Raw genomic sequence first — 25168 nt, 5'->3', positions numbered from 1 at the left:
ACCACAGCTGCTTTAAAGTTAAAGTAACTATATATTGGCCTTGAACACAAGGTATCGGTCAGACTTTCCAGTAGTGAGCAGCAGCAGTAACTCGCCTATCCTCCGCCAGTCTTATCGGCCTTCAACCAGCCAGTCAAGCAGGCAGACAAGTGGGACAGGGCGCTTGATAACGCCCTAAACCCGTCCAAAACACCGTTTGACGCACTGTTTCATATTATCTGCACAATGACAATTTTGATTTTTTGCAACAATGTGGCGCCCTATTTCCGCTCGGGGAGGGAAAAAAGTGCCGGGAAAAAATACCTTTGACAGAGTGAAAGCAGCAGCTAATGTTAGACACGGGCTTGGCTCTGCACACACACCCCAAGACTTTTTCATTCAGTGAATTAGAGAGGAGGTAATCAGCATTTAATCAGTGAAATGAAACAGCTTGACATTGAGGAGAGCCTTCGGACGAGCTAAGAGGAGAGCCAGGCTGGGAGGAAATATGGATGACATGAAGTGGGGCATAGGGTGCAGCTGCGGGGTTTATAGAGCAAAACCAAGGCCCATACTCGGTCTCTGACCTCCACTCCCCATCCCATCCCTCCCCTGCCATTTTCTTTCTGCCCGCCGCCGCCTCCTCTTAGCCCGGCTCGACTCGGCCCAGCTGGGCCCGACTTTGGTGGCCTTACCTTCCTCTGCTGTTTCTCCCAGGCCGGGTCCAGCAGCAGGTCCCGGTCCCAGTCATTCTCTTGCTCCATGTAGGTCTGCACCCCGCCTGCCGAGGATTGGTTATTGGCAGCGTGATAATCTACCATGTCAGCAAAAGAAACCTGAGTACGCCACAGAGATACTGTCACGGGAAATGAACCTACAAAAATAAAAAATAAAATTGAAAAAAGCAACGACGGCCCAGGTCAGAGAGGTGGGATAGGGAGCGATACACGACCGAGGAAAGTGTCCGTCTTTACCCGCCGCTTCCAGCCGTGACTATGTTTTTTAATGTGATGAATACCCGGTGTGTGCAGTCAGAAAATCCTCGCTGCTGCTGTGAGAAGAAAAGCTTTCCCTCAGAACGGTGTGGCTGCTGGGAGGAACCAGCCGCTCTGACAAGCTCGACGCACCGAGGAGCGACGCTTCCGGTGAGATCTTTAAAGGTAAAAAAAGTAATTCATGTGCATGTTTTAAGTTTATTGACCACACCACAACTGACCTCCACAAAACACATCTGTAGACATTTTTTGTGTTTAGCCTTTGATTAAATTTTCTCTATATTGTTGTTTTTGTTGTCATTGTATGTTTGTTCCACCGGTTTTCACCCTTAATGAAGTTGTTTTTTGTTGGTTTGTCTCACATTAATTTCCCACAGTTTTTGACCAAAACATTTTTATTTAACCGTACATAAAACAAAAAATAAAAATATATTTCATTAGTTAATGAATAGTCCTTATACTTCCCCATCCATAATAGCAATTTATATGGGTTCATATTTTATTATTAATTTTACAGAAGCTTTACTGTATAGTTAGTATAACGTTCAAAATTCAATTTGAGATTTCTTTTTCAAATACGTTTTTCTGTAAATCCTCTGCCTTTAGCGTTGGGAGGTTTTATTTTGAAGGCATCATCGCCTATTTCCTGGTATGAATATGTGTACTTCTTTTCATCTCCAGGAGCTTCCATAGGCCCAGACATCTCATGAATATTCATGTCTATTTGAATGTGAGCTGCTGAAACAATGAAACATTATCAATCTGAAATATTGAAACGGTGAAAAACTGAAAACAATAAAAGTGTTTGATCATCTCTTGGTAGGTTCCTACACTTTTTAGTGTCGCTGTTTTTGGAATTGTTTTGATTGAATGTTGGGCAAGTTTTAAAGTATTACAAAATTATGAAAGTTTCTGATTCAAGATTTTTTTTTAATTAATATATTTGATACAAATTTTTATGTTGGAGTCAAACTCACTGTGATATCTTCCTTAAAGGGGAAGCTATCAAATCACTTATACTTCAAATCACAACTAACCAGTTTGCAAAGTATGCTTCCACCAGCTTGGATTTAATTTTCCTGCTGCTCCAGTCAGCCACTGGTTTCCATTCATTTCTTGCCAATATGAAAACTCTTAATTGCATCAATGGGTCAGGTCATTAGTCAAAAGTTAACACTGGTTGTATTGAGAAGCTTTCAGGTATGGTTTTTGAATAAAAGTGCAACCAGGTATTTAGGCTCAGAAACCACGCCCTGAAGTGAGAATATTGGTTTCAACAAGAACTTCATCAACTTAAGAAAGTAGAATAAAATTATGTGTATTTAAGCAGCACATGGAAGAATCATAATTCGTCATGACTGTGTCACTTTGGTTAAAAGGGAGGTACAATCAGTGGTTCTCAGGGTCGTGAGCATCACAAGATAATGTTGCGTAATTGGACAGGAAATGGAAATTTTATATGGTCTAAATTATTTTGTTCTGGGTTATTCTCACTTTTTTTTCCTTATACAATATCAAATAGTGCCCAGTGGCCCTGCCTCCTCTGATAGTGAAAAAAATGAAACAACCTTAAGAGAGAAAATCAATCTTTAGATGATTCGTGTGCAGCCTGTAACCATCAAAGGTCATGATTCAAACCATTTAAGAACCACTGACCCAAAGAACTGACATCATAAAAAATGAAAGCCTGAACTGCAGTGTCATCCATTACATCTGCTGTACAGAGGCTCAGGCTGGTTTGGAGAGTGACTGTCCTGCCTGCAGGAGCCACCTACAGAAGTAGGTCATCCTCAGGCTGTCCTGGTTGATTAGCGTCACCGCAGCCCAGAGCAGCATATAGACTGTAGCAAGACCATGCTTCAGCTTTGATGCTGTCATGTGATGCCATATAGTGCAACTCTGCTACTAACATCTCTGTGATTGGTCAAAACAGGCCTGAGTCATAATTACAGTCTGGTCTGGACTCATTAGCAGGAACAAGCCACTTATGAATGGACTGTTTTAATTTTTCTTTTTTTTTTACAGAGGGGTTGAACAAAAGGAAACTGAGTCTCAAATGTAGCTGGTGATGTTTACACAGGGGGTGATGATATGAAGGCTGAAGCATATTCTCATGACTATTAACTCCAGTTTGCACATATTGTACCATATCACATTTGGTCATAATCCTACAAAAAAAGAGTTTGTTCACCCAAATTATAAAAATTATATTACCTAACTGTAAAGCTGAATCTATCCTTGTCATAAGTTTTCATGAAACCAACCTCTTCTGAAGAAATAGTCCCTATGAAAACTATCGCTAGTTAATTTAGTTAGTTATCTAGTGCAACAGGGTCACCACTTCTTGAAATAGATGCTGCTGTGTAAAATATTTAAGTGTCACGTGACAAAGCCGTGAGCACTAAAGTCAGTCCTCCTCTATTGTATTTCAGAGGCTTGACTTTAAAGAGGAACATTTAAAGCAACCAAAGGTTCTTTTAATGTCCATGTGGGCATATGAACTTAGTTTCAAGACATACTTGAAAAAAATATGAACCTATCTTTTTACAATTATAGTTTGTTGTTTTTTTGGATTATGAAATGGTTTTGGTCTTGATTTATCTCATGTTTCTGTGAAACCACCCACTGGTTGAGCCCACACAGCCTGTTATGTTTTAAATGTATTGTGAAGATGGCTTTTATTTTCATATGAACATGTGGTGGTAGACAAGAGCAAAAGAAAGACAAAAGCAAAACAAGAAAATTATCAATATTCATTTCAATAAAGCAATCTCAGAGGTGAAAGAGACAGGAAGAGAGACGGAGCGACAGGGCGGGGCTGATGTATGACTACCACATGCTAGCCTAAAAGTCAGTTTGAACTAACACAGCAATCAGTGCAACAGGATATTGAACACACACACACACACACACACACACACACACACAGCCTCTGGTATGTGTATCTCTGACTGTTCTCACTTTAAAGAATGATGCTGGAAGACGGATATTTACACATACCAGACTTTAGCAAAGAACAGAGGATCATTTCTCAAAGTATCCCCTGTGGTCGGGGGTCCCTCACTGCAGAGACAGAGCCTGCAGAGAAGTTGCAGAGGGAACCTCTACAACCAATCCAGTAGATCTAACTTTTCCATCATGGCCTGGTCAGAGGGAAAAGGCCACATCATGAGGGATTGCTGCAAAGGGAGACAGAATATACAGGACCAAAGAAACTAATAAAACTGAAACATTAACACACAGTAGCATCAGAAATGTTTGTGATATTCCTGTGAATATCTCTGAGGTCAGAGGAAGTCATCCTTATTCATGACAGAACTCATCATTTTTTGAAGTAGTTCATACACAACCAGACCTACAAAAATGGGTCATCTGATTTTATTTTAAATAAATATAATAATAATAATATTTTTTTTAATTATTATGATTATGACATACCTATACCTTCTTATACATTTGCATATCCCGTTGGACATTCTCTATGCTCCTAAAATTGAATTAATTTGAAAAAACAATTTAACAAAATATGTACATACAAAAAAATGATGTAATAAAGCCAAAGGAAAAGAAAAGAAAAGGAAAAGGCACAGAAACCTGAAAATACTGAGATAAAGAAAACTGGAGAACCACCTTACAGACTTTGACTCAATATTCTTTATTGAAATTGAATTATGCTCAAACAAAGCGCTACATTTTGTCAGAACAATCATGTATATGACATCCTACAGTAGAAATGAATCACTGTTTAAATGACAGCATGTTGGGAAGAACTGTTTTTCACTTCAGCTTTAAGGCATCACAATAATAAAGGACATAATACAGGATCATTCTGAATGATTAATTGAATAAATGATAAACTGCTTTGTATGGATATAATTGTTTGAAGCCATGATTATGGGACCATTGATGAGAGTAAAGAAATAACGTCAGAGGTCAATAAATCATTCACTGAATCACTGAGGTGACATTTGCTGAAGTGTCACCATGACAGTGAATCATAAACTTCTGTTTTCGTCACAGCAGCTCATCTGCATTCCATATTTGACCCCAGATGTTTCCATGACTGAAGAGAGTTCTTATTACTGTTTGACAATATGATGACACCATACAAGAGGGGGATTAATGGCACAAGATCTCTTAGTACAAAGCCTGTTTTTAGTTTGCTACATGTTTCTGTCACATATATAAAATAAACACAACATATTAAGATCAAGCGGGAAAAACAGAAGAGCAGAAAACACTACATTAAGCAAATCCTGCTGAATCCGACTGAGTGGACCAGGTCAGGTCAGTTGTACATGGTCATGTGGAGCCACTGGAACCAATGAGAAAACATTTAGTTGAATTCATCTGCTTCAATGACAACCCTTTATTTCAATTTACAGGACTTTATTTTCGTGTTTGAAAGGTTTGATAAAGAACGTGCCAAACTGAGATGTATCAGTTGAAACATTCATATTATAAATATATAAGAAATATATAAATACGTCTGTTTAGTGCCATATGTATGTATATCTGTGTTCATACCTGTCTGTAGCTGACAGTTACAGTTCCCATTCCCACCATGTCGTACGCTTGAAATTTGTCTGCAAAACAGGACAAAAACAATGTACAAATCAGACACAGTTCAACTAAGATGGCCAATAAATGTTTCTATTTTATTCTAGCTGTAGGACGAGGTGGATGGAGTTTACAGTGTCAGGACAGTTTGCATTAGTTTCTGTAGACTGAGTTGACTTTCAGAAGCTTTTCTAAACTTTTTCTGAACGCTCATTATACTGTCCTGTCCTGCCTGGCAGACACCACCCATCTGGCCATGATATACGCCAAAACAAATTATGTAAATTTTTTCACATCGCTGTTGCCAGGTCAAACCATAATGATAATTTTGGCATCTCATTTTAACTTTGTACATAAAAATGTACGGCAGTTTAAATGTATAAATGTCAGATAGTCAGTGACTCTTACTTTTAGTTTTCTAATGTAGTAGTAGCCAGGAAGGTTGTTACATTCTGATGAAAGCACATAATAAAATAAACTGAACCAACTCACTGTCACACATCTCACTGTCAGTGTTTGTTTGTTTGTTTTACAGTGAGACAGATAAATTTGCATCTTAAAGTTGAAGTAAAACACTTTTATACTGCTTGCTGAGCCACTTTGTTCACATGTGTTGTATTTGTGTATCATGAGATTAGCTGAGCAAGATCTGGCTCTGTGTGTTTACTCATACAGCTGACTGTCTATTATTCATTGGCCTTTCACATTAGCATTTAGTTGACAAAAAGTAGACAAAAATGTATCATATTCCTCATAGTTTCTACCTTCAAAGGTTAATGTTTATTTAGTTACAGTTTGAATGACTGTAAAATGTACATCAGCAATACTTTTGTTTTAGTTTGATTTGACAAACCTAGCCTGAAACCCTGTAGCTACTAAAATTTCTTGTTTATTTATAATTATTTATTTAAGTTTATGATTTATAATTTATAATTCATGTAACAATTTTTTTGTTTGTTTTGTTTCTAAAAAAAATTCAAAAATTGTTGAATTTTTGTTATCTCCAAAAATTGGAGATAAAAAATTTGAAATACAAGCAGCAGCAAAACCGTTTTTTAACACAGGTAGGGTGTGGTGACAAACTGTCATATAAGCATGACTAACACTGCACACATTCGCACAAAAATAATCAGTTGCAAAGACCGTGCACAAAAACCTAACTCTTCAAATATTCCTGCTTTGCAGTTTTTCCAGCTTTCAGCATCAAACATGGTCTCTGATGTTTTCTGTTCTAACTTGTACTTGAAAACATCTCTCTATCCTCTGCCATTCTTCTTCTTATCTTTTCCTCTTGTATCTGCTCCCATCTGTTTCCCACGCCTCCCCTGTCACCTCACACATCCTCCCATCCCCTCTGTTTCTCCTCTTCTGTCCCTCTTTACATCTTCTTATTGTTCATCACAGACAATAGACTATTACTATAAAGAAACTCCTTACTGGTAAAAACTGCACACGATAGCCTTATAGTGGTAATTACCAGTAGGATATGCTAGACTGAATTATTTGGGATGTGAGCATTTAAGTGAATTAAACAAGCTATTGTTTCTAATCTCCTCTGCATTTTGCATACTGTGACAATGCGCCACTTTTCTTTTTCCTAATCCTCCTCCCATCTTCCCTCATCTCCCTCCCTTACGGATCATGCTCTCCAGTTTCATCAGCAGGTACAGGAAGCCAGGGTAACTGATGGTCAGGTCAGGCTCTGTGTACCGCAGTCCAACCAGCTGCATCACCAAATCATCCACCATGATGCCTGAAGCAGAGACAGACTTAGATCAGAATAAATCACTATTTTCAACAGGTGCAGTGACAATGGGCAAGGACATTTTCTCTTGTGAGACATACAGCTGCCAGTGAACCTCACATATTAAAAATTCACATATTTACAGGCATCTGCCAGCCTGTTGTAAATGTGCTTACTGTTCAGTTCAGTTTACCTTCCAAAATGTTACCAAACAGAACAGAAAACAGAGGAGGAAAGAGTGTTATGAGTAGTACTAATCACCTCTCGATATCTTGCTGACTTAGTGTTTTACTTGAGTGGAAGTAAAGGTTTAATCAAGCATTTATTTGATAAAAAGCAAAAAAAGCAATTTAAAATGAATTCTTATTGATTGCCTTATTAGAGGTGAACCCAGTGATGAAAGGGATTTTTATGATTTCAAAGGGCTGCTAGGACAAAGTTCACACTAAATTATTTAAGCGTAAACACCAATAGAGAAAGGCCAGAATACTCTTTACCGACTGACATGTCGGTGTCTGCACACACAGTTATCCAGCCTTTGTACTGGATTTGATGTAACCTGTCGTAAGGTTTCATACCCTACCAGTTTAAACTGGATTATTCCATGCAGAATCTGAATAATCCAAACAATTATCAAAAAACTATTTTCAATCATGCTCAATTGAGAAACATGAAAAATGCAGATTGATGATCTAATTCAAACACTTCAGTATAATATGTGACTGTATCTTTAATGTGGTGAAACCAAAGTAAACAACACAAGCTACCCCCGCCTTTATTAAAGAACCATGTTAAAAAGCAGAGGAAGAGGAAAAGAGAGGTGGTTTGGCTCCCCCTGTTGGCCAAATTGTTCTTGACTGATATGGAACCTGAGCACTAAAATCATGCACATGTGACACATGAGCTGCTAGAAACAGCTCAGAAATGTTTAAAGTGTGATTGAAGTCCATATTTATTTATTTCACCGTGTGTTCTCAGTCCTACCTGCTGCCTTCAGAGCAGGAGCGACTTCCTGATACTCGAGGCGCTGGGTTTTGTTCTTGTCAAACACCAGGAAGATATCCTGAGGAGAGATTAAACACAGCATACTGAGTGCATGAAAAACTGCCACGCTCTGACATAATATCTGACAAGACAAGTTCAAGTCTGTGGTCCTGTGGTGCATTTTTGGTTGGAGCTGTGTGAAAACTTGAAATTCAACTATGGCAACCTATGAATGTTAAATGTTTAAACTACATCATGTTTTACTAATTACATTGCTGCTAAGTAATGGAAAGATTTTTGTCAACATTCATTTTGTGTAGTTTTTGACCAACTGAAAAGCACAGTGCCAGTGAATATGTTCAGTATTTAAATGATGATAATGCAAATTCGTTGAGTTTTTGTGTTCACTTGAGGGATTTTGGATAATCTCCTGAGCAACATACGAGTACAGCATGGATGGTTTTTATCCAGAACAATGACTTGTAACATGGCAGTGTTGTTGTTGTGCAGTCCCCAATACACAGCATCACAATGTTCACAGTACACAGATAAACACAGAGGGATTAGAAAAAGAAAAAGTCAGAAAACAGGAAAAAAAAAACCATGCTGGAAACACTGACACCATTTGATAAATTTTCCCTCAACCAATTTTCTGATTCACACACAACCACTCTGAACATCTATTCTATATTGTTTTTGATGATTTCAGCCGTGTTGACTGATTTGAGCCATGTTTTTTAAATTGATGTTACTGTTGTGGAATGTTGATGTTGATGAGCTTACCGTCCATCTCCTGATCTTGTCCCACATACTCTGGAACTCTGGCCAGTTTAGCTGGGCGTTGCCCTGGGTCTGGATAAAACACTGAGGTCAAGGAAATTAACCAGACCAACCAATAGACCTCAACAGTTGTTCTCATTCATTCAGTGCTTTGTCTTTTTTTGTGTGTGCTTTTTCAAGGATACATCCATGAGGACCACCAGGCTCTTGCAGTGCTCCAGAGCCAGGTTCTTCTCACTGCCGGCCAACACTGAAGACAACAAGTAACATCACCAGTGGACATTTTAACATGCATAACATCACATTAAATCATGATGATGTGAGATGATGAGATGAGATGTTACTAAAGTGTTTTTAAAGCGTGACGGTGAGCCTGTTTTCTAATTAATGGCCTTGATTTGCACACTGCGAGTTGTAGATTGCATGTTAAGGCAGGGGTGGGGTCAGCAGCTCTACCAAGCAATTAGTGTCATGAATACTTATATTCTTATGATTAATGAACCCCAAATAGCATATTTCACATAGGTGGGCGTGTTCCCTCTGAAACACTGACCTGTCTGTCACCATCTTTGATCTCCTCAGCTAATCCTACACATTTGCCATGAAACTTCAGGCAAGTGCTCTAAAAAGGTCAAAACAACAAAAAATAAATTTTTACTCATCTAAAGACATACGTTTAAGGCAGCTGACTGGAGGATATAGATTTGGCCTCAGCTCCGCAGATACATCAGATTAAAAGCTAGATGGAGCGATTGCAACAAACCAATCAGCTCTGGTTTTAACTGTTTGTTACTGGATCAGCTGTAGATGTCTGTGGTATAACATGACTCCACATGAATCCCTGCAAAACGTGATACTAAAATCAAAAGAGAAACCCTCTGTATAAATATCAAAATCAGACATTATTTTATTATGACTTTTTGACTTGTGACTCCTCACTAAAGGAATTCAATCGTTGAATACAATCTCCTGATGAAAGAAACACGACCGGGCGAGTCTATTATTCCACCCAAGATAAGAGACAGAGACATCACTGACCTCCTCCCTGTATGGCCTCAGTCAGGAGTCTGTGGAGGTGCACTGGTTTGCAAACCCCATTCTGATGACACAAACCAGGAAACATTCACAATACAAGACATAACGGTCATTGTAGCACTCACACAGACACTTCAAAACACAGGCAGACTTTTGCGGTTTAAACCAGTAACTGCACATGAGGCTGGGGTTTACCACACACAGCAGGACTGACAACTGCCATTTAGTTCAGGGAACACATTTTTAATGAATTCTTGTGATTGTCTAATCTGTGTGGGAATGAAGGTGTTTTCCAGTGCTGCAAACATCCATATGGCACTTAAAGTAGGTTAAAGCTCAAAACTATTTGCAGATGTTAGTCAGGCCAGCTCTGTTTTTGATGCACAACAGCTGCGTGGAGGTAAGTCTCACCTTGTTGCAGTGCTTCTTGAACAGTTGTCTGGTAGATTTAAGAGCAGGAAGAGCGGCCTGGTGAGGAAATGAAGGCTGCAGAAAGAAAATACAGACTGAATTTAAAAACAAGCCTTTAATTTTTACAAACCAATGGCAACTTCACAACTTTTTAGCTTTGCAGGGTTTTTTTAAAGAAATGTTTTGAGGCAGAGTCTGGAACTTAAACTAAATCAACCCTCTGCGTCTCAATATGTTGAACATTTCTGTTTTCCACACATCATTTAATTTTTGACTGCAGGGATTCAATACAAAAGCACTGTTCTGTCACTAGATCAGAATTATAGCAACTTTGTGCGGCAACACAGTGCGGGGAAAACTTCTTTTTTTTTAATTCAGTTGTCAGTTAACATCAAAATCAACTACATTTATTCACCCGTTATCTAAATCATTATTATCTGGCACTTATCCCAGCATGCACTGGGTAGGAAGTGGGCACACCTTGAAACAAATCACTATCACAGGGCTAACACAGCCTAACAGACAACCATTCACACCTACAGGCTTTTTAGAATCACAAATTAAACTGATCTACAAGCCTTTGGACTGTGTGAGGAAACTGGGGGATGAATACACACCTATGTTAACATGCATATAGAGCCTGGATAGCTCAGTCGGTAGAGCATCAGACTTTTAATCTGAGGGTCCAGGGTTCAAGTCCCTGTTCAGGCGATAGTAGTTTTAAGGTGTTGCCATCAGGTGTCACAAAAATGAAAGAACATGTAGTTAGATGGTACCTCAACATTACTACTGTACTCTACTATGTCTCACATTTGAGTTGTGACTGTAGTGGGTAACTAAATGACTTACAGAGTAGAGCTGTGACTAAATACACAGCCCAATAATGAACTTCTATACCATATACTGAATGTGTTTCCTGTTTTCATCTTCATGTTAAATTTCTCTCACCTGTACAGGGACTTGAACCCTAGACCCTAAAATTAAAAGTATGTTGCTTTAGATGATTTTATAATAAGATATACTACAACACCAATACAACAGAAAAAGTTAATGTATCTGAGAAAATGGAATGCAATGGGAACACACTAGAGCCTGGATAGCTCAGTCGGTAGAGCATCAGACTTTTAATCTGAGGGTCCAGGGTTCAAGTCCCTGTTCAGGCGACAGTACTTTTAAGTTGCTCCCTTGTGGTCACTTCTCTGACTGTTATTTCTAACATAAACTTCACTAGGTGAATAATAACTAATGGTGAATAATGTGTAATTTAACTTGTCTCTTACCTCTGTTATGTAAGAGCTGTCTTGTGGCGATGGTTTGTGAGCTGGACTGAAAACAAAGCATTAAAACATATCATCATATTTATAATCTCTAATCTTAAAGCCTCAGATCTGTTAAAAAACAAACAAACCCCTCTACCATCATGGTATGAGCATGTTGTTTTGAATCCATGACTCACGTGGCTGCGTTGCCCTGTTCTGTCAGCACCCGGAGGAGAAATGCTCCCTGCTGATTGTGCTCGGCGGTGGAAGGGATGATGACGTAGCGACCTGGTTTAAGGGAGCCACGAAGAACAACTTCCCGACGTGAGGAGTAATGAGGGCTGCAGAGGACGGGGGGACTAGCACGCAGCTCCTCAGAGGACAGGTATTTCCTTGTAGGATGGGCCTGGAGAGAGAGCACAGAATTATAACACATACATGTACCCCATCTCTACTAGCTACTGAGCTACTGTTGTCAAGTTCTAAACTCCATCATGAGCAATGACTAAACTTGAATGCCTACCTTTACATTGCCTTGTCTCTTGTTGCTGTCTGCTTCAAGCAATTTAAAACTACTGTCGCCTGAACAGGGACTTGAACCCTGGACCCTCAGATTAAAAGTCTGATGCTCTACCGACTGAGCTATCCAGGCCCTGGCCCCAGAAGTCCACATATTGCTTTCTGTCACTAATATTGACATCTACACTGTATTACTATGAGAAATTTTATAAAAGCACAAATTCTGGGATTTCAGAGGGGAAAAGGATGAATTACAATAACACAACAATATCACTTCAACAGCCACATAGTTAAACAAAGTGAATATTACACTGCTCACTGACTGAAGAGGCTAAATTGGTATTGTAGTCCACAGTGAGGCTCCAGGAAGATACTTGGAAAACAGATTAATATAGTGTATATACACTGTAAATCGGAGACACAACTCTCGAGTCTACATGGGTTTGCTTTGCTACCTGTCTTTCCTCTGCTACCTGTCTTTCCTCAGACCGTCCAACCAAATGCAGGTTAATTTGTGACTGTAAATTGCCCAGGTGTGTGAATGGTTTTCCGTATGTATTAGACGTCTGACAGACTAGTGAACTGTTTAAAGGTCTGTGTACTTCCCCATTACCAATGTGGAAAGACCAAACCTCAACGGCAGCAACGTGATTTATTTACGTCCACTTCCTGTCTGTTGCAAACAGCACAAAACTTCTCTCGCCTGAACAGGGACTTGAACCCTGGACCCTCAGATTAAAAGTCTGATGCTCTACCGACTGAGCTATCCAGGCTCTTAGAAGAGCATTTCACCATGTTCAATTGTGTCATTGTTAAATCTACTTGATTACTGGCTCAGTGATTTAGTTTAGGGTTAGGTCAAAGTTAGGGTAAGTTTAAATGGATATTTGAGGATTAAGACTTGGTTTTTTTAGTAGAATTAGCTTTAGGTTAGGATAAATTGGGGTTAGGCATTCGGCTGTGATGGTGAGAGTTATGGTAAGGGGTTAGGGAAGGTATTATGTCAATGACAAGTCCCCATAAATAAACTACAATGTGTGTGTGTGTTTGTACCTGGTATATATGCAGGGCCATGGCAAGGTCTATGCCTCTACGTCTCTGGTGTTTCTGCATCAGAGCCAAAACAAAGGAGCAGGTCTTGTGGGAGTCCGCTCTGCCACCGTCCACCTCTGACAGTACGAGGTAGAACTGAGGGTTCTGCCAATACCAACCTGCACACACACGCACGGTTTTAGTACGGCACTTTTCTTTATATAGTACTACATCAATGACAACTGGTCAGCACAAACACTTACAAATACCTTATTTATACACTAATTTCAAATCAACACAACATACATATGGGAGTTAATATGTTATCAAGACATGTAAGGTCTCTCAGAGCATGATCACAGCTTCTACAAAGACTGAACAAATGTTTGGTGGTGGGGTTTTATTTTTTCAATGTGAAAGCTTCACTGTGTGGACAATAGAGCTGGGAATTGATAAGATTTTATTGATACCAATGCCATTATCCATTCTGCTTATCGATCTGATTCTTTATCAATTCCTTTATCGATTCCTGTGGATTTTCTGTGCGGAAAAAAGTAGGCCTATACAGGTTTTCAGTGTCAACGACACAAATTTTATTATGAGTCTCTGAACACTGAACAAGTTCAATCCCTCAAGGATGGGATGCTGTTTGCTTCTTTAGGGCTGCCTTGTATTAATATACAAAAAAAAAAACTGCTCTCGGACATTGCACGTTGCGCTGTTAGCGTCATTTTGTGTTAAATTAAACCACACTTCCTCGACTCCTTCGTTATTGTTCACGCTGACTGCCTCTCGTGAAAGTGTGACGTTATGTTTTGCAAGGCAAGTGGACCTAAGTGGAAGGCATCGATAAGGGAATCGTTAAGCATAAAGGCAAATGATGTCGATGGATCGAACCAGTTGGAACCGGTTCTTGACTGGAACCGGCTCTCAATTCCTATCCCTAGTGGAAAACCATCTGCTGATTTTACCTGCTGACTGGCAGGTACAAACTTTGATTCAGTCAGAGTCAATGAACAAAGATATATGTAATTAGAAACTGAATTTGAATCATTTATATTTGAATTTGAATTGCTCAGCTTGAATAATTACAATCAACACTGAATTTGGTTCTCAATGAAAATTCAACTCTCTCGTATTTGTATTTATCTGTAGTTGTATCATCATTTGCCTTACCCCCTTGGGGAGAGCCTCCCGCTGTGACACTTGGCACCCAGTTCCCGTGATGCATTACATAGCTCCACGGCAGCACGCCGGGGCCTGGTTCTCCGAGAGTGTCAGTCAGGTGACACACCTCCATCACCTCAAATTGCTGTCGGAAGTCTGACACTGACATCCTGATTGAAAGAATGAGAAACGGGTAAGTTGAGACATTTCATGTGTATATTTTCACAATATGTTAACAGACTCAGAGTCAGTAGTGATGTAGCAGTGTTGTAGCAGCTGTGTTTGGGTAGCTTTGTATCACTGTCCATCAAGATGCCACACTGCCTGCCTGTTTCTTTCTGTCTTGCTTTGATAAATGACAATAACGCTAGAATTACCACCTCGTGGTTGTATGCCTCCGCCAACCAACCAAGTTGCAGGAAATATGATCACAAGCTTCCCTTTCTGAGGTACAGCACTGAATAATAGTTTGCAGAACATTATGATGTCACTGTGAAGTTGACCTTTGACCATACCATTTGGGTATAAAATGTCATCACTCCATCATTTTATCTTATTAGACATGTTAAATTGTGTCATAATAAATGTATGAATTTGGGAGTTATGCCCAAAAAGTCACAGTGACCTTTGACCTTTGCCCACCAAATTCTAATCAGTTCATCCTTGAGTCCAGATGAATGTTTGTGCGAAATTTAATGAAATTCCCACAGGGTGTTCCTCACATATTGCATTCACAAGAATTTGAGTTCACAGTGACCTTGACCCCTACACCACCGAAATCGAATCAGTTCATCTTTGAGTCCAAGTGAATGTTTGTGCCAACTTTGAACAAATTCCCTGGAGGCGTTGCTGAGATAATGCATTCACTCGAATGGGATATATGGACGTACTGGTGTATAAACAGACAACCCGACAACATAATGCCTCCAGCAAAAGCATGTGTGCAAAAGAAAAAGAGATGTCAAGGTAAGTGGACTTGTTTGCCCTGTTGTTCTTGTTGTCGTGGAGACTCACGTCAGAGTGTTTTGTTTCGTGTTTGCAGGAGGCGGACATTAAGATTCAGAATCAGCAGTGATGCATGTCACAGACAGATGTTGCTGATACACAATGACACCACAAACTCACCAGAACTCCCCGTCTTCCCGGCACACTCTCTCCAGTCTTCTCTGCTCCTCAGTGCTCACTGTTCTCCACTCTGGACTGACGACAGAAACAGACAGAAAAGCAGGGACACTTTTTATTTTTATGCAGTAAAATACTTATTTCCCAATTATACCACTTTCTCAGGAAAACAAAAGGTACTGCGAAGTTGGTTAATACCTTTGTCCCATAACCTCAGAGACATCTTCTGCATTATTGAATTCTATAAGTAAACACAAACAAGTGGAGCTAGGATATGAGTCAAGACGCATGGACTACAACTTTTGTTCTTTTGATGGACCAATTCTTTTTAAATTTGATTTTAAAGCCAGACAGAAATAGGTGAGACACCTGAGACTGAGAAGGCCTAGACAGGTCAGTGTACATCTACAACCACAATCACACAAACTATCTCAGGTAGTTCTAGAGGGAGAATATCTATTAATCTTGCAGGTAAACTTCAGGTTTTTTTCATTATAACATTTTCATCCCACACTTAACAAAGTCAAGTTATAAAATCAATTGAAAATCTGGCTAATTTTGGTGTGTACCAAACAGGGTAGAAATTTCATGGTGGCCACGCCAGCCATGGCCGTCGTTGCCCCTGCGTGGCGTCTGTGACAATGCTACTGCCAAAATCTCAAGGTTGCTTTAAAAGCGTCCCTGGAGCAGTCTTTGCAGCTTGGATTGGTTGTGTGCATATACTAAACTGCTAACTTCTAACTAACTAGTTAACTCTGCTCCGGACGCCAGCATCACTGCTCCCTCTCTCTCACCCGCTACACACACAACCTACATACTGATCTATTCCTGAAAGGAGCTGCTCTACTCCTGCTACAATAATCTGTCTCAAACTTTGCAAACTCACTGCGGCTCTTGCACAGAGACGATAAATCAGTGTAATCAGCTTGTTTGCTTTCTACTGCTGCCTCTTAACGCTTAGTGTGCAAGTTTTGTTTCCACACACGTCTGCGCAGGTGAAGTTGAGTCAAGGACAAGCTCCCGTCCTTGTTAACGGGACAAGGACGGGAGCTTGTCCAATAGTTTTCGATTTTCATGTGACTTGTGTAATTTTTTTGTTTTTTTTCTCTTATCAGAAAGTCAAGTTATTTAATTGTACGCACTCAATCACTCAATGGCCTTTTCCCTAAAAACATATGTGACACCGAAGGCCAAATGACCTTGTCCCTAAAATCAGGAAATTCCTGGCCTGGTACCAACCCTTTCAAGTCACTCCAGGGCCCCTCCCACTCAGTGTTGCCCCAGGGGTTGAGGATTCGTACCAAATCCACGGTGCCATGTGTTGTCTTCACCTGTCAGAGAAGGAGAAAGAATATGTGAAGCTGTGGTCCAACAACATATCAAAAGCACGCTGCTATGAGGATTGTTTTTATGATATCAACAATAGTGTTTTTGGAATTTATGTGAAGAAATTTATGGTTATGTGTTTAATTTTATCTATTTTTAGGTAAAGTCTGTGAAAATTGCCTGAGTCAAACTCTGTGAGATATACAAAATATGACAATGTTTAGGGAGAACTACCTTCTCTACTGCGGTCAGAGAGTAGGCATGTCTGAACATGATCCCTAATGCATTCCTTTGCTCCAGAGAGCCCTGGAGGGAAAAACACAGAAGTAACAGACAGTATTACATGTCTCATCACATACACATAAGCCTCAGTGCAAACATGTTTTGTTATACTAGTCTAAACTAGCCTAAAACCTCTTTCTTTACCTGTCAGGTCGCTAACCTCCTTACTGTACCTGGCTGTTGGCGCAGTTGATGAGTGCTCCTTTAGACAGCAGGTATCTGAGGAAGGCCGGCAGGTCTCTGGACAGCGAGCCAATGTTCAAAACCTCAGCCACCCCGCCCGTCATATCAACCATGGCCTCATGAGGGAAGCCCATGTCCAGAGCTCTGTAGCCACCTTTCAACCTGTGACAAAGACACAGGGGGGACAAAGACATCAGACATCAACAGGTACCTGGACAAAGGTTTATTAGCCAAAGTTTTATTGAGCATACAAAGGAAATGCATTTCCTAAAGAGCAGCATAGGTAAATAGATGTACAGCTAAACAGATTTAGAGGGACAAAAATAATCAAATCTATTCCAGAAATAAGGAGGTATTTTCCAGTATGCCTGAATTATTTCTGGCGGCATACACTTCTGTTGTGAAGACTAGAGAGGAAGATGAGTCTGACCTCTGTGGTGTTTTTCAAGCAAAGCTTCTGTGGCAACATTTTAATATGTGTAGGTGTTTCCATGCTTCATATTTTATCATTAAGATGATTTCTGGTTATGTGGTTAGGTACATCATTTCTTTCAGCGCTACATGGAATTTAATAAACCAAGATTTTAAAAATTAAGAAAAAGACGCAAAAGATGTTGAGACAACAGTGGAAGCGGTAGGCAGGTTTCCCTGTTCTATACTGGGATTATCCTGACAAAAAGCTACTTGTAAAGTGTCATTGTGATACATTCTATGCTATGTGCTAAAGTGTATACTATTTATAGTATATCTAAATCTGAAAAGAAGAATGCAATATGTTATTTTTATGTGAAAAATAGAGGTTATTATACTGTTTGTGTAGCAGTTATTCTATAGGGAGACAACCTTTTTTCTCTCTGTCTTTTCCATAGGGCAGTGTTGAGTCCAGGATGTAGCATGACTGCAAAAAGGCAGAAGAATAGGTGGAAATTAACTGGCATTTGTTTTCAGCTAAGGTGGAGTTGCCTGATGCAATCCAAAACCAGAGAGGAGGAACTGGCAGTATGCCAAACTTTGGGTTGAGGAAGAAAGTGCAGACCTGAATGGACAAGAAAGGGAAGCCATCTTGAATGATGGACAAGCATACTTGACATACTGTAAATGTCAAATGGATGAGTAATAGCTTTGTAGGGCACTACTGTTGTTGTTGTTGTTGTTGATGTGCTTAATAAAGGGCAACAGAATGTTTGATAATTTTGCCATTTTATGTGTGGTTTGGTAAAGAAACACTTAATAATTTACTTTGATTATACGATTAAGAACACAGGTAAGGTAAGTGCATTTTAAGATAATAAATACAGTTTTAACTATTTCTGCCATACATAAAATGTTGAGGCTATGACATAAAGCAGAGGCTAATTATGTTAATTAATATGTTAATATGGTTTTAACTAACTACTCCTGCCCTCCGCATGTATGCTGAGATTGCTTGCATAGTTCAAATATTTATTAGCCTCTTCAAAAGATCTTCAGGTTTACAGTACAAGTAGACACATCAGCTTCTTGTGTCATATGAAAAAAAATGTTCCATATTAAATGTCATCTGTTTGCACAAAAATACTGTTATACTCTTCAAAGGTAAATTATGTATGAGAAGTGTGTTTGTAAAAAAAAGAAAAAGACAGGAAGAGAGGAATCAACAAGCTTAATGTTTTTCTATGAACTGATGTCCCTAAGCTTCAGTATATGGACGGAGTTTATGCCCTTTTTGACAGAATAATGTGATGAATGTGTAAATAAGATACGGTTGCTATCAGAGTTATTGAATCGGTATGTGTCTACACTGATGTAGATACCCGTGTTATGTGCTACGTAGACACAATAGGCAAAATCAACATGTATGCTACATTAAAAAAATTAATTGTTTATACGTTAAAATGGTGATTTACTTACATATAAATCAACAAGAAAAGTGCTTCCAATGGAAGTGTCTACACAACAGACTGTCTTGTAAAAAAAAAAGGTTTATTCTGAGGGTGTTGCCAGAGAAGCATCACTGGCTCATTAAAAGAATTTATCTCCTTATGAGAATAAATAATTCACAGTCTTCCCATTGGATTTTGAAATTCCTTGTTTACAAGTGGATGTTTCAACTTGACAAATGCCAAAGGGGATCTCCTGTCCGATGAAGTGGCCGTGAGATCATCTTTAGATAATGTGCACACACCAACTGATTGACAAGGACTCACTTGGCATAGGCCTTCTCCAGCAGGGAGCTCCAGAACTCCTGTTTGTCTGGGGAGCTGAGGTAGATCAGTTTGTTGTTCCAAGTCGGCAGCAAGTCGTCTATCCTTACCTCCTCCCACTGCCCGTACTGCCAGAACTACAGCGACAGAGAGCGGGGGATGTTTTTGTCACAATGATTTCACCAACTCTACAAAGGCCACAAAAGTCCTTTAGAATAAAGAAAATGATTCCTACTCCTATTCACACTATAATTAGTATAAGTACGGGCGTGTTAGGCCGTGTTTAGTTATTTACCCTGAAGGTGAAGCTACCATTGTATCCATCCTGGAAGCTCTGTTCTAGAGGCATGACCTTGCTGAGGAGAGATCGGTGCACAGCGAGAGATGCAATAGCAGAAAGTAACCAGCAGTCATCTAAAGAAAGCAGATTTAGGTTATCAGGATTGTGGATCTGCATTTACACACAACACAGTCACCCATAGTCCTTTGTGCACTGGACAGTTGTGGTGCATGGTGCATGGAGTCAGAAAATATCATATGACCAAACTGGATTGAACAGGTATTTGTCCTCAGGTGGAAAATACCACCTGAGAAGTCACTGGTAGATAAATCTACTACAGGATGTAAATAATGGGGGTGAGCCTTACTGTTACCTCAATGTTTGTTCTTGTTAGCACCCTGGACAATCAAACACAAGGTTTTCATTCTCTGCAGTGCCACTGGACCATTGTATTTGTGGAGGATGTGAAGGTTCAACATAGTCTTAAGGTTCTCATAAGGACCTACCCTCATGGGCTGCACCCCACAAAGCATCAGGCCCCTGACTTTGGACACAGGTAATGTTTCAATATAGTTATTCCTAGTAGAATTGTTCTAAGTGGGGACATGGCTGTACAAAGAGAGCTGGATACAGTGCATCTGTCATCTTTCATCACCTGCTGGTGCATCAGGTTTTATTTATGTACCTATCAATGGATCTGTCACAGACATTTACCCTAATATAATCCCACTTTGTAACAGTGTTAAAGTATTGCATGTGATTCAGTTACTTTAGATATAAGGTTATATGGCTTTGTCAAACCCCAGTAAACATAAAAGCAACAAAAAATAACATGAAATATACCATGTGTTTGAATAAAGTGTACCATGTGTTTTGTGGAGTCATCAGAAAATGCTGTGTTGTGTAACGATACAGTAGCTGTCCGTCTACTTACTGAGTTTTCCCTGGCAGACATCCAGGCGTGTAGCTCCATTTGTTATGAACTGAGGTGATGGACAGAGTTCCTAGGAACAGCAGGGAGTTTGTTGATTGAATCGACACCAAAAGGAAAGAAATGAGAGAGGGGGTGGAGAGGGAAACAGTCAAATAATAAAAACGAATTTTGCACCTTTGGAAGGACCATGCAAAAGGGAGTGGCAGCTAATTATTAAATCTTAGCTATCAGAACAACATGACATAAACTTGGCACCGTGTCTGTTCTCTTGAATACTCCAGCATTGCTGTTTTACCCAGAGTCAGACAGAAGGACTGATCTTAGTTCCATCTCAAAACCTTAATATATATGATTATGACTTAGCCCATCCTATTTATTGTGATAAACAGAGAGGAGATAAGACTTGAAACAATCCAACAGCACCATAAACTGCAGCCTCTTAAGTGGACTTACAGTAATAAACCTGCAACTGAGAGTATTTTGTACATGTCCTGTTGCAGTAAATGTTTTGACCTGAACTGCTCTGTCATCGCTTCGCTTTGATGATGAACGATGGACAAATCGGTCTTAAAATCTGCTTTTATAATATGAGCTGCTCTTTTATTTATATTTTTGTTTTTGCTGATCGCTGACACTTGTTTTTCTTGTCCTGTTTTACTCACTTGGAAACTCTATAGAAAGGTTAGTATTAGTAGTGGTATGAAGAATGCAAATCAGAGACTCAGTTGTGAAAGTCCAGACTACATAAACTGGAATTACAGCGATCTCAACAGTCAGATATGTTCAAGTACCTTTGAGATTGCACAGAAACTTATGGACTAAAATGAAAAACGTGTATAGATTGTGAAATTAAAACACATGTTGAAATGACTGCAGATAAAAAGTGAGGATGATAATTCTGCAAACTGCAACCGATAAACTACAAAGTTAATTCAGTCACACTCTTTGTGGGATTTCAAGCTACAGCTATTGACAACTCACTTAGTAAACCTGTGTTCCTGCTGCTCTGTGTCTCCCTCGGTCCTCCTGCAGTCTCAACAAGAAGAAAATACCATAAAGGCAATGGATGCCCAAGTTTAAGAAAATCAATTAAATACCAAAATATGTCCTCTAATCCACAGGACTCACACTTTTGACTGACTTTTGGAATCCTGTGAACCCAAACGGTTTCCCACACTGCAGAGCAGGGGTGGGAATGATTAATCGATGATCTATAACTGATCGTTAAGAATTTTGTCGATCACGTGGAATCTGATTGATCTAACGTGTGCATCAACGAGGTTGTGTTGTGTGTAGTGTGTTTTGAAGCACTGCAATGAATTTCACTACGTGGCAGCAATTTAAATTTTCAGCAGAGAAAAATGAATAGTCAGCTGCCGCCGCGCGGGCCGCCGTGCGGGCCGCCGTAGGCATCGCAGGTAAACATGAAGAGAGCCAGGCGAAGTTGGGTGTGGGAACACTTCGAGCTATAACGATAATTTCTTATTTTTCAAGTGAAAATTTCTTCGAGTGCCCATCCCTACTGCAGAGATATTTGGCTTTGGGTCAGTAGCAGAAGGGAAGACTGACTGTGTTGTGTTACAATCGCAATCAGGAATCACAGTCCCTGAGGAGAAAGCCGAAGTTAATCCGGTCTGACACTGCAGAGGATAAAATATGTCTCCTCTGTGTGCATTGGCACTTTCGTTTTTCATTGCTTTAGTAAAATAACTTTTGAGTTAAAGTGAAACAAGTACGCAGGGTAAAGGGTTATCAGTCTAACACTTAAGCTATAAATGCAACCCACGTGAATTCATTGTTGTTGAGTGTGCGACAGACAGTTTTCGATTTCAATCAGAAAGTGCGAGACTGTATTACACTGTAATGTAAAGCGATCTTGTTGTTTTGTCCATTAAGTTACACAGCAAATAGAAAAAAATACTCACTAAACCTAAAACATTTCACATATTACACAATCTGGAACACATTGTAAAAATGTACTATTGCTCTATCACAAATAAGAGTGGACAGCTCAGTGGCAATGAAACAATAAAATAAAACTGAGCTGCCAGTTGCATTATACTTTGCACCACTTGTAACCCTAAATAATATCCTTCATTCCAGCACATTACAGGAGCTGTTTTAATTTCATGTAGAGATGTCTTCAATTGATATGTCACTTATATTTACTCAACACAGGCCTTGGGTAAATATACCAGCAGGTTTAGTCTTATCCCTTACTCTGTCCTACCTTGCCCTAATTCAAGAGAAGTGTCTGTGAATGGACAAAGCATTCCTCTTTTTCATTTAATTATTTTTTGGGAGCATTTTTATGCCTGTATTTGATAGCAGCAGGGAATACAGACAGGAAATGTGGGGAAAGAGAGTGGGGGAATGACATGCAGCAAATGGCCCAGCTGGTCGGGAGTTGCGCCAGGGACTAGCTGCCCAGGGCATTTACCCCCATGTGGTACACGCCCTAACCACTTTCACTCCTGTTGCCCTGCAGGCCTTTGTTTGTCTTCTTTATAGCACCACGTGATTTCTTTGAAACACATTACAGTAACTGTCCAGAGGACAAAAATGGAGGTAGCCTGGCCAGTTAGCCCCTCTGCCACAAACTGATCATTATAAATGTTATGTCATGTCTTGCTCACAGAGGGATTCAAATGTGATTAAATGATATTACATTTGAATTTATAGGGCTTTCAGTATCAACATCCTCATGTAAATCGTTTTAAACTATACATTACCTACAGTGTTTAACTTTGAGCATCTGCTATTGCATTTACTTTGAGATTCTTAAAACAGACATATAGTTTGTTTATGTTTGAATCTCTGAGGGAATGACAACATTACTGCTGTTATATTGTTGTGAGGACATAATAGTGAGCCAAGTATTTAGACGTGATCACTTATGACATCACACTGGTGGCCTAGGAGTTGAAGGAACCATTTTTTATGAGATATTGGATCATTTGAACATGTATTGAAATGCAACCATGTGAGAAGTTTAGATGTAAAGTCACTATCTGGTGGAGCTGTTAACAGCTCATACATCTGAAATGTGACCCAGATTAAACACTGAGTTTTGGAAGATGTGAGAAGTCAAAGTAGTGGAGTGGAAGTAAAGTAGCTTAAAATGGGAATATACAAGTAAAGTGCCCTGTTTAAAGTACTTTTAATCACTACAGGAAAAGCGTTAAACTGTAAATGTGACCATGTTACTCAGTAAGTGTTTTATAAGTACTTTATATTTGGACTTAGTTTTATCAGAAACAAAGATCTGGTTTATTTACAGAAATAAAGCTTTACTTTAATCATTCAATTTTGTCATGTGATATTTATGTCCTACTACATATTCTTTTCTACAGTGGAGTACAACTATTTCCAGTATACTCATTTTGTGCAACTGTCTATTCAGTGTACCTGATGTTTTAGAGGGTAATATTACCACTACATTTATCTGGCAACTGTAGTTACTTAGCAGATAAAGATTCACATGCAAAACGTGATCATCTCATAAATTATTAACTATTACCATAAAATAAACTATTCAAGAGCGACTGTGAAAGAAGTACTTCTTTCTAACTTCAGTAAAAGTAGCAAGCCACAAACATACTGGTCAGTGGTAAAAAAAACAAACGCTGCACTCAAATCTTTACTCAAGTAAAAGAAGCGAAGTCAAAGTACTTGTTGGAGAGTGTATTATTATGTATTGCATGTATGTATATATTAGATATTGAAATATTATTACTGTTTGATTAGAGGATTTAAAGCTAATTTGAATGACCTCATAGCCTATACTGTTTGGTACTTTCATCTCTAATGATGCATCATATTTTATAAGTTGATTATAAGTTTTATATGAACAACTGTAATTTGCAAGGTCGTTTCTGAACTACAAAGAAACTCACATAGAATTCCTGTCAAACAACAAACACCAGACTTTAGAGGATAAACAAATTCATTTTCACATCACTTCTTGCATGATCAGACTGACAACAAACAAACAAACAAACAAACAAACAAACAAAGAGATATTTAAGGTTTATTTTCATCTTGTCTTTACCTTCGGTCGTTTCCAGGTGACCCCGGAGTGCATCTCCAGCTCTCCCAGGGGAAAGTGATAGTCCACGAACAGCCCGTCCCGGCCGACCGTGTGGACGTCCACGCTGTCCGGAGGCAGATCCTGGTTCACCAGGTCCGCCAGCCAGCGGCGGGACTGGGAGCCCAACAGCTCGTCGGAGCAGACCGACTCCACATCGTCCTCCGACGGAGGGAGGGAGCACTCAGACGACACACTCAACGACTTTATCATGTCAAATCCAATATGTCCTCTCCTCTACTGAGACCTCGGTGCTCCGAACTGAGCTTCGACTTGTCTGTCTAGCTGTCACTTCAGCACATAACA

At 39.5% G+C, this 25168-nt stretch overlaps 2 protein-coding genes, 1 long non-coding RNA gene and 4 other non-coding genes across 8 annotated transcripts in view; 3 read left to right on the top strand and 4 right to left on the bottom strand.

Moving 5' to 3' along the window:
- Positions 1 to 1001, bottom strand: part of actn4 (actinin, alpha 4) — a 60679-nt gene extending 59678 nt beyond the window's left edge. The window contains exon 1 of one of the 2 annotated variants that reach the window (XM_023410344.2): positions 675 to 1001. In XM_023410344.2, the coding sequence (XP_023266112.1) occupies positions 675 to 800 (126 nt within the window). In that variant the 5' untranslated portion in view covers positions 801 to 1001. The remainder of the gene's footprint in view (positions 1 to 674) is intronic. The other variant, XM_023410343.2, reaches the window with a different exon arrangement.
- On the top strand, positions 1002 to 9370 carry LOC147818875 (uncharacterized). Its single transcript, XR_015437507.1, has 2 exons — positions 1002 to 1139; positions 9223 to 9370. It is a non-coding gene; the product is annotated as an uncharacterized LOC147818875 (long non-coding RNA).
- Positions 4611 to 25150, bottom strand: LOC111657953 (calpain-9). Its single transcript, XM_023410303.2, has 20 exons — positions 24827 to 25150; positions 20776 to 20845; positions 19857 to 19975; positions 19565 to 19698; positions 17369 to 17540; positions 17148 to 17219; positions 16827 to 16918; positions 15591 to 15665; positions 14475 to 14635; positions 13320 to 13477; positions 11945 to 12153; positions 11769 to 11814; positions 10489 to 10563; positions 10081 to 10141; positions 9228 to 9292; positions 9046 to 9114; positions 8263 to 8341; positions 7171 to 7287; positions 5502 to 5560; positions 4611 to 5289 (listed from the first exon to the last, which is right to left on the bottom strand). The coding sequence occupies exons 1-20, from the start codon at positions 25073 to 25075 to the stop codon at positions 5263 to 5265; spliced, it is 2109 nt and encodes a 702-aa protein (XP_023266071.1). The 5' UTR covers positions 25076 to 25150; the 3' UTR covers positions 4611 to 5262.
- On the top strand, positions 11127 to 11199 carry trnak-uuu (transfer RNA lysine (anticodon UUU)). The gene has a single exon. It is a non-coding gene; the product is annotated as a tRNA-Lys (tRNA).
- On the top strand, positions 11579 to 11651 carry trnak-uuu (transfer RNA lysine (anticodon UUU)). The gene has a single exon. It is a non-coding gene; the product is annotated as a tRNA-Lys (tRNA).
- On the bottom strand, positions 12327 to 12399 carry trnak-uuu (transfer RNA lysine (anticodon UUU)). The gene has a single exon. It is a non-coding gene; the product is annotated as a tRNA-Lys (tRNA).
- Positions 12967 to 13039, bottom strand: trnak-uuu (transfer RNA lysine (anticodon UUU)). Its single transcript has one exon. It is a non-coding gene; the product is annotated as a tRNA-Lys (tRNA).
- Positions 25151 to 25168: the final 18 nt, after the last annotated feature.

This window comes from Seriola lalandi, unplaced genomic scaffold, assembly GCF_002814215.2.
Source record: "Seriola lalandi dorsalis isolate HSWRI2012SDOR001 ecotype SW California unplaced genomic scaffold, Sedor1 jcf7180002054422, whole genome shotgun sequence".
NCBI classification, from domain to species: Eukaryota; Metazoa; Chordata; class Actinopteri; order Carangiformes; family Carangidae; genus Seriola; species Seriola lalandi.
The sequence above is the reverse complement of the archived record's forward strand: the minus strand, read 5'-3'. Positions and strand labels throughout refer to the sequence as shown.

Bases quoted from the DNA above. Each gene is read 5' to 3' on its own strand.
- LOC111657953 (XM_023410303.2), bottom strand. From the start codon at position 25,075: ATGATAAAGTCGTTGAGTGTGTCGTCTGAGTGCTCCCTCCCTCCGTCG. The intron at 19,976-20,775 runs GTAAGTAGACGG...TGCTTTCTTTAG, and splicing joins TGTCTGCCAGGGAAAACTCA to ATGACTGCTGGTTACTTTCT. The intron at 9,293-10,080 runs GTCAGTGATGTC...TGTTGTCTTCAG, and splicing joins TGAGGCCATACAGGGAGGAG to TGTTGGCCGGCAGTGAGAAG.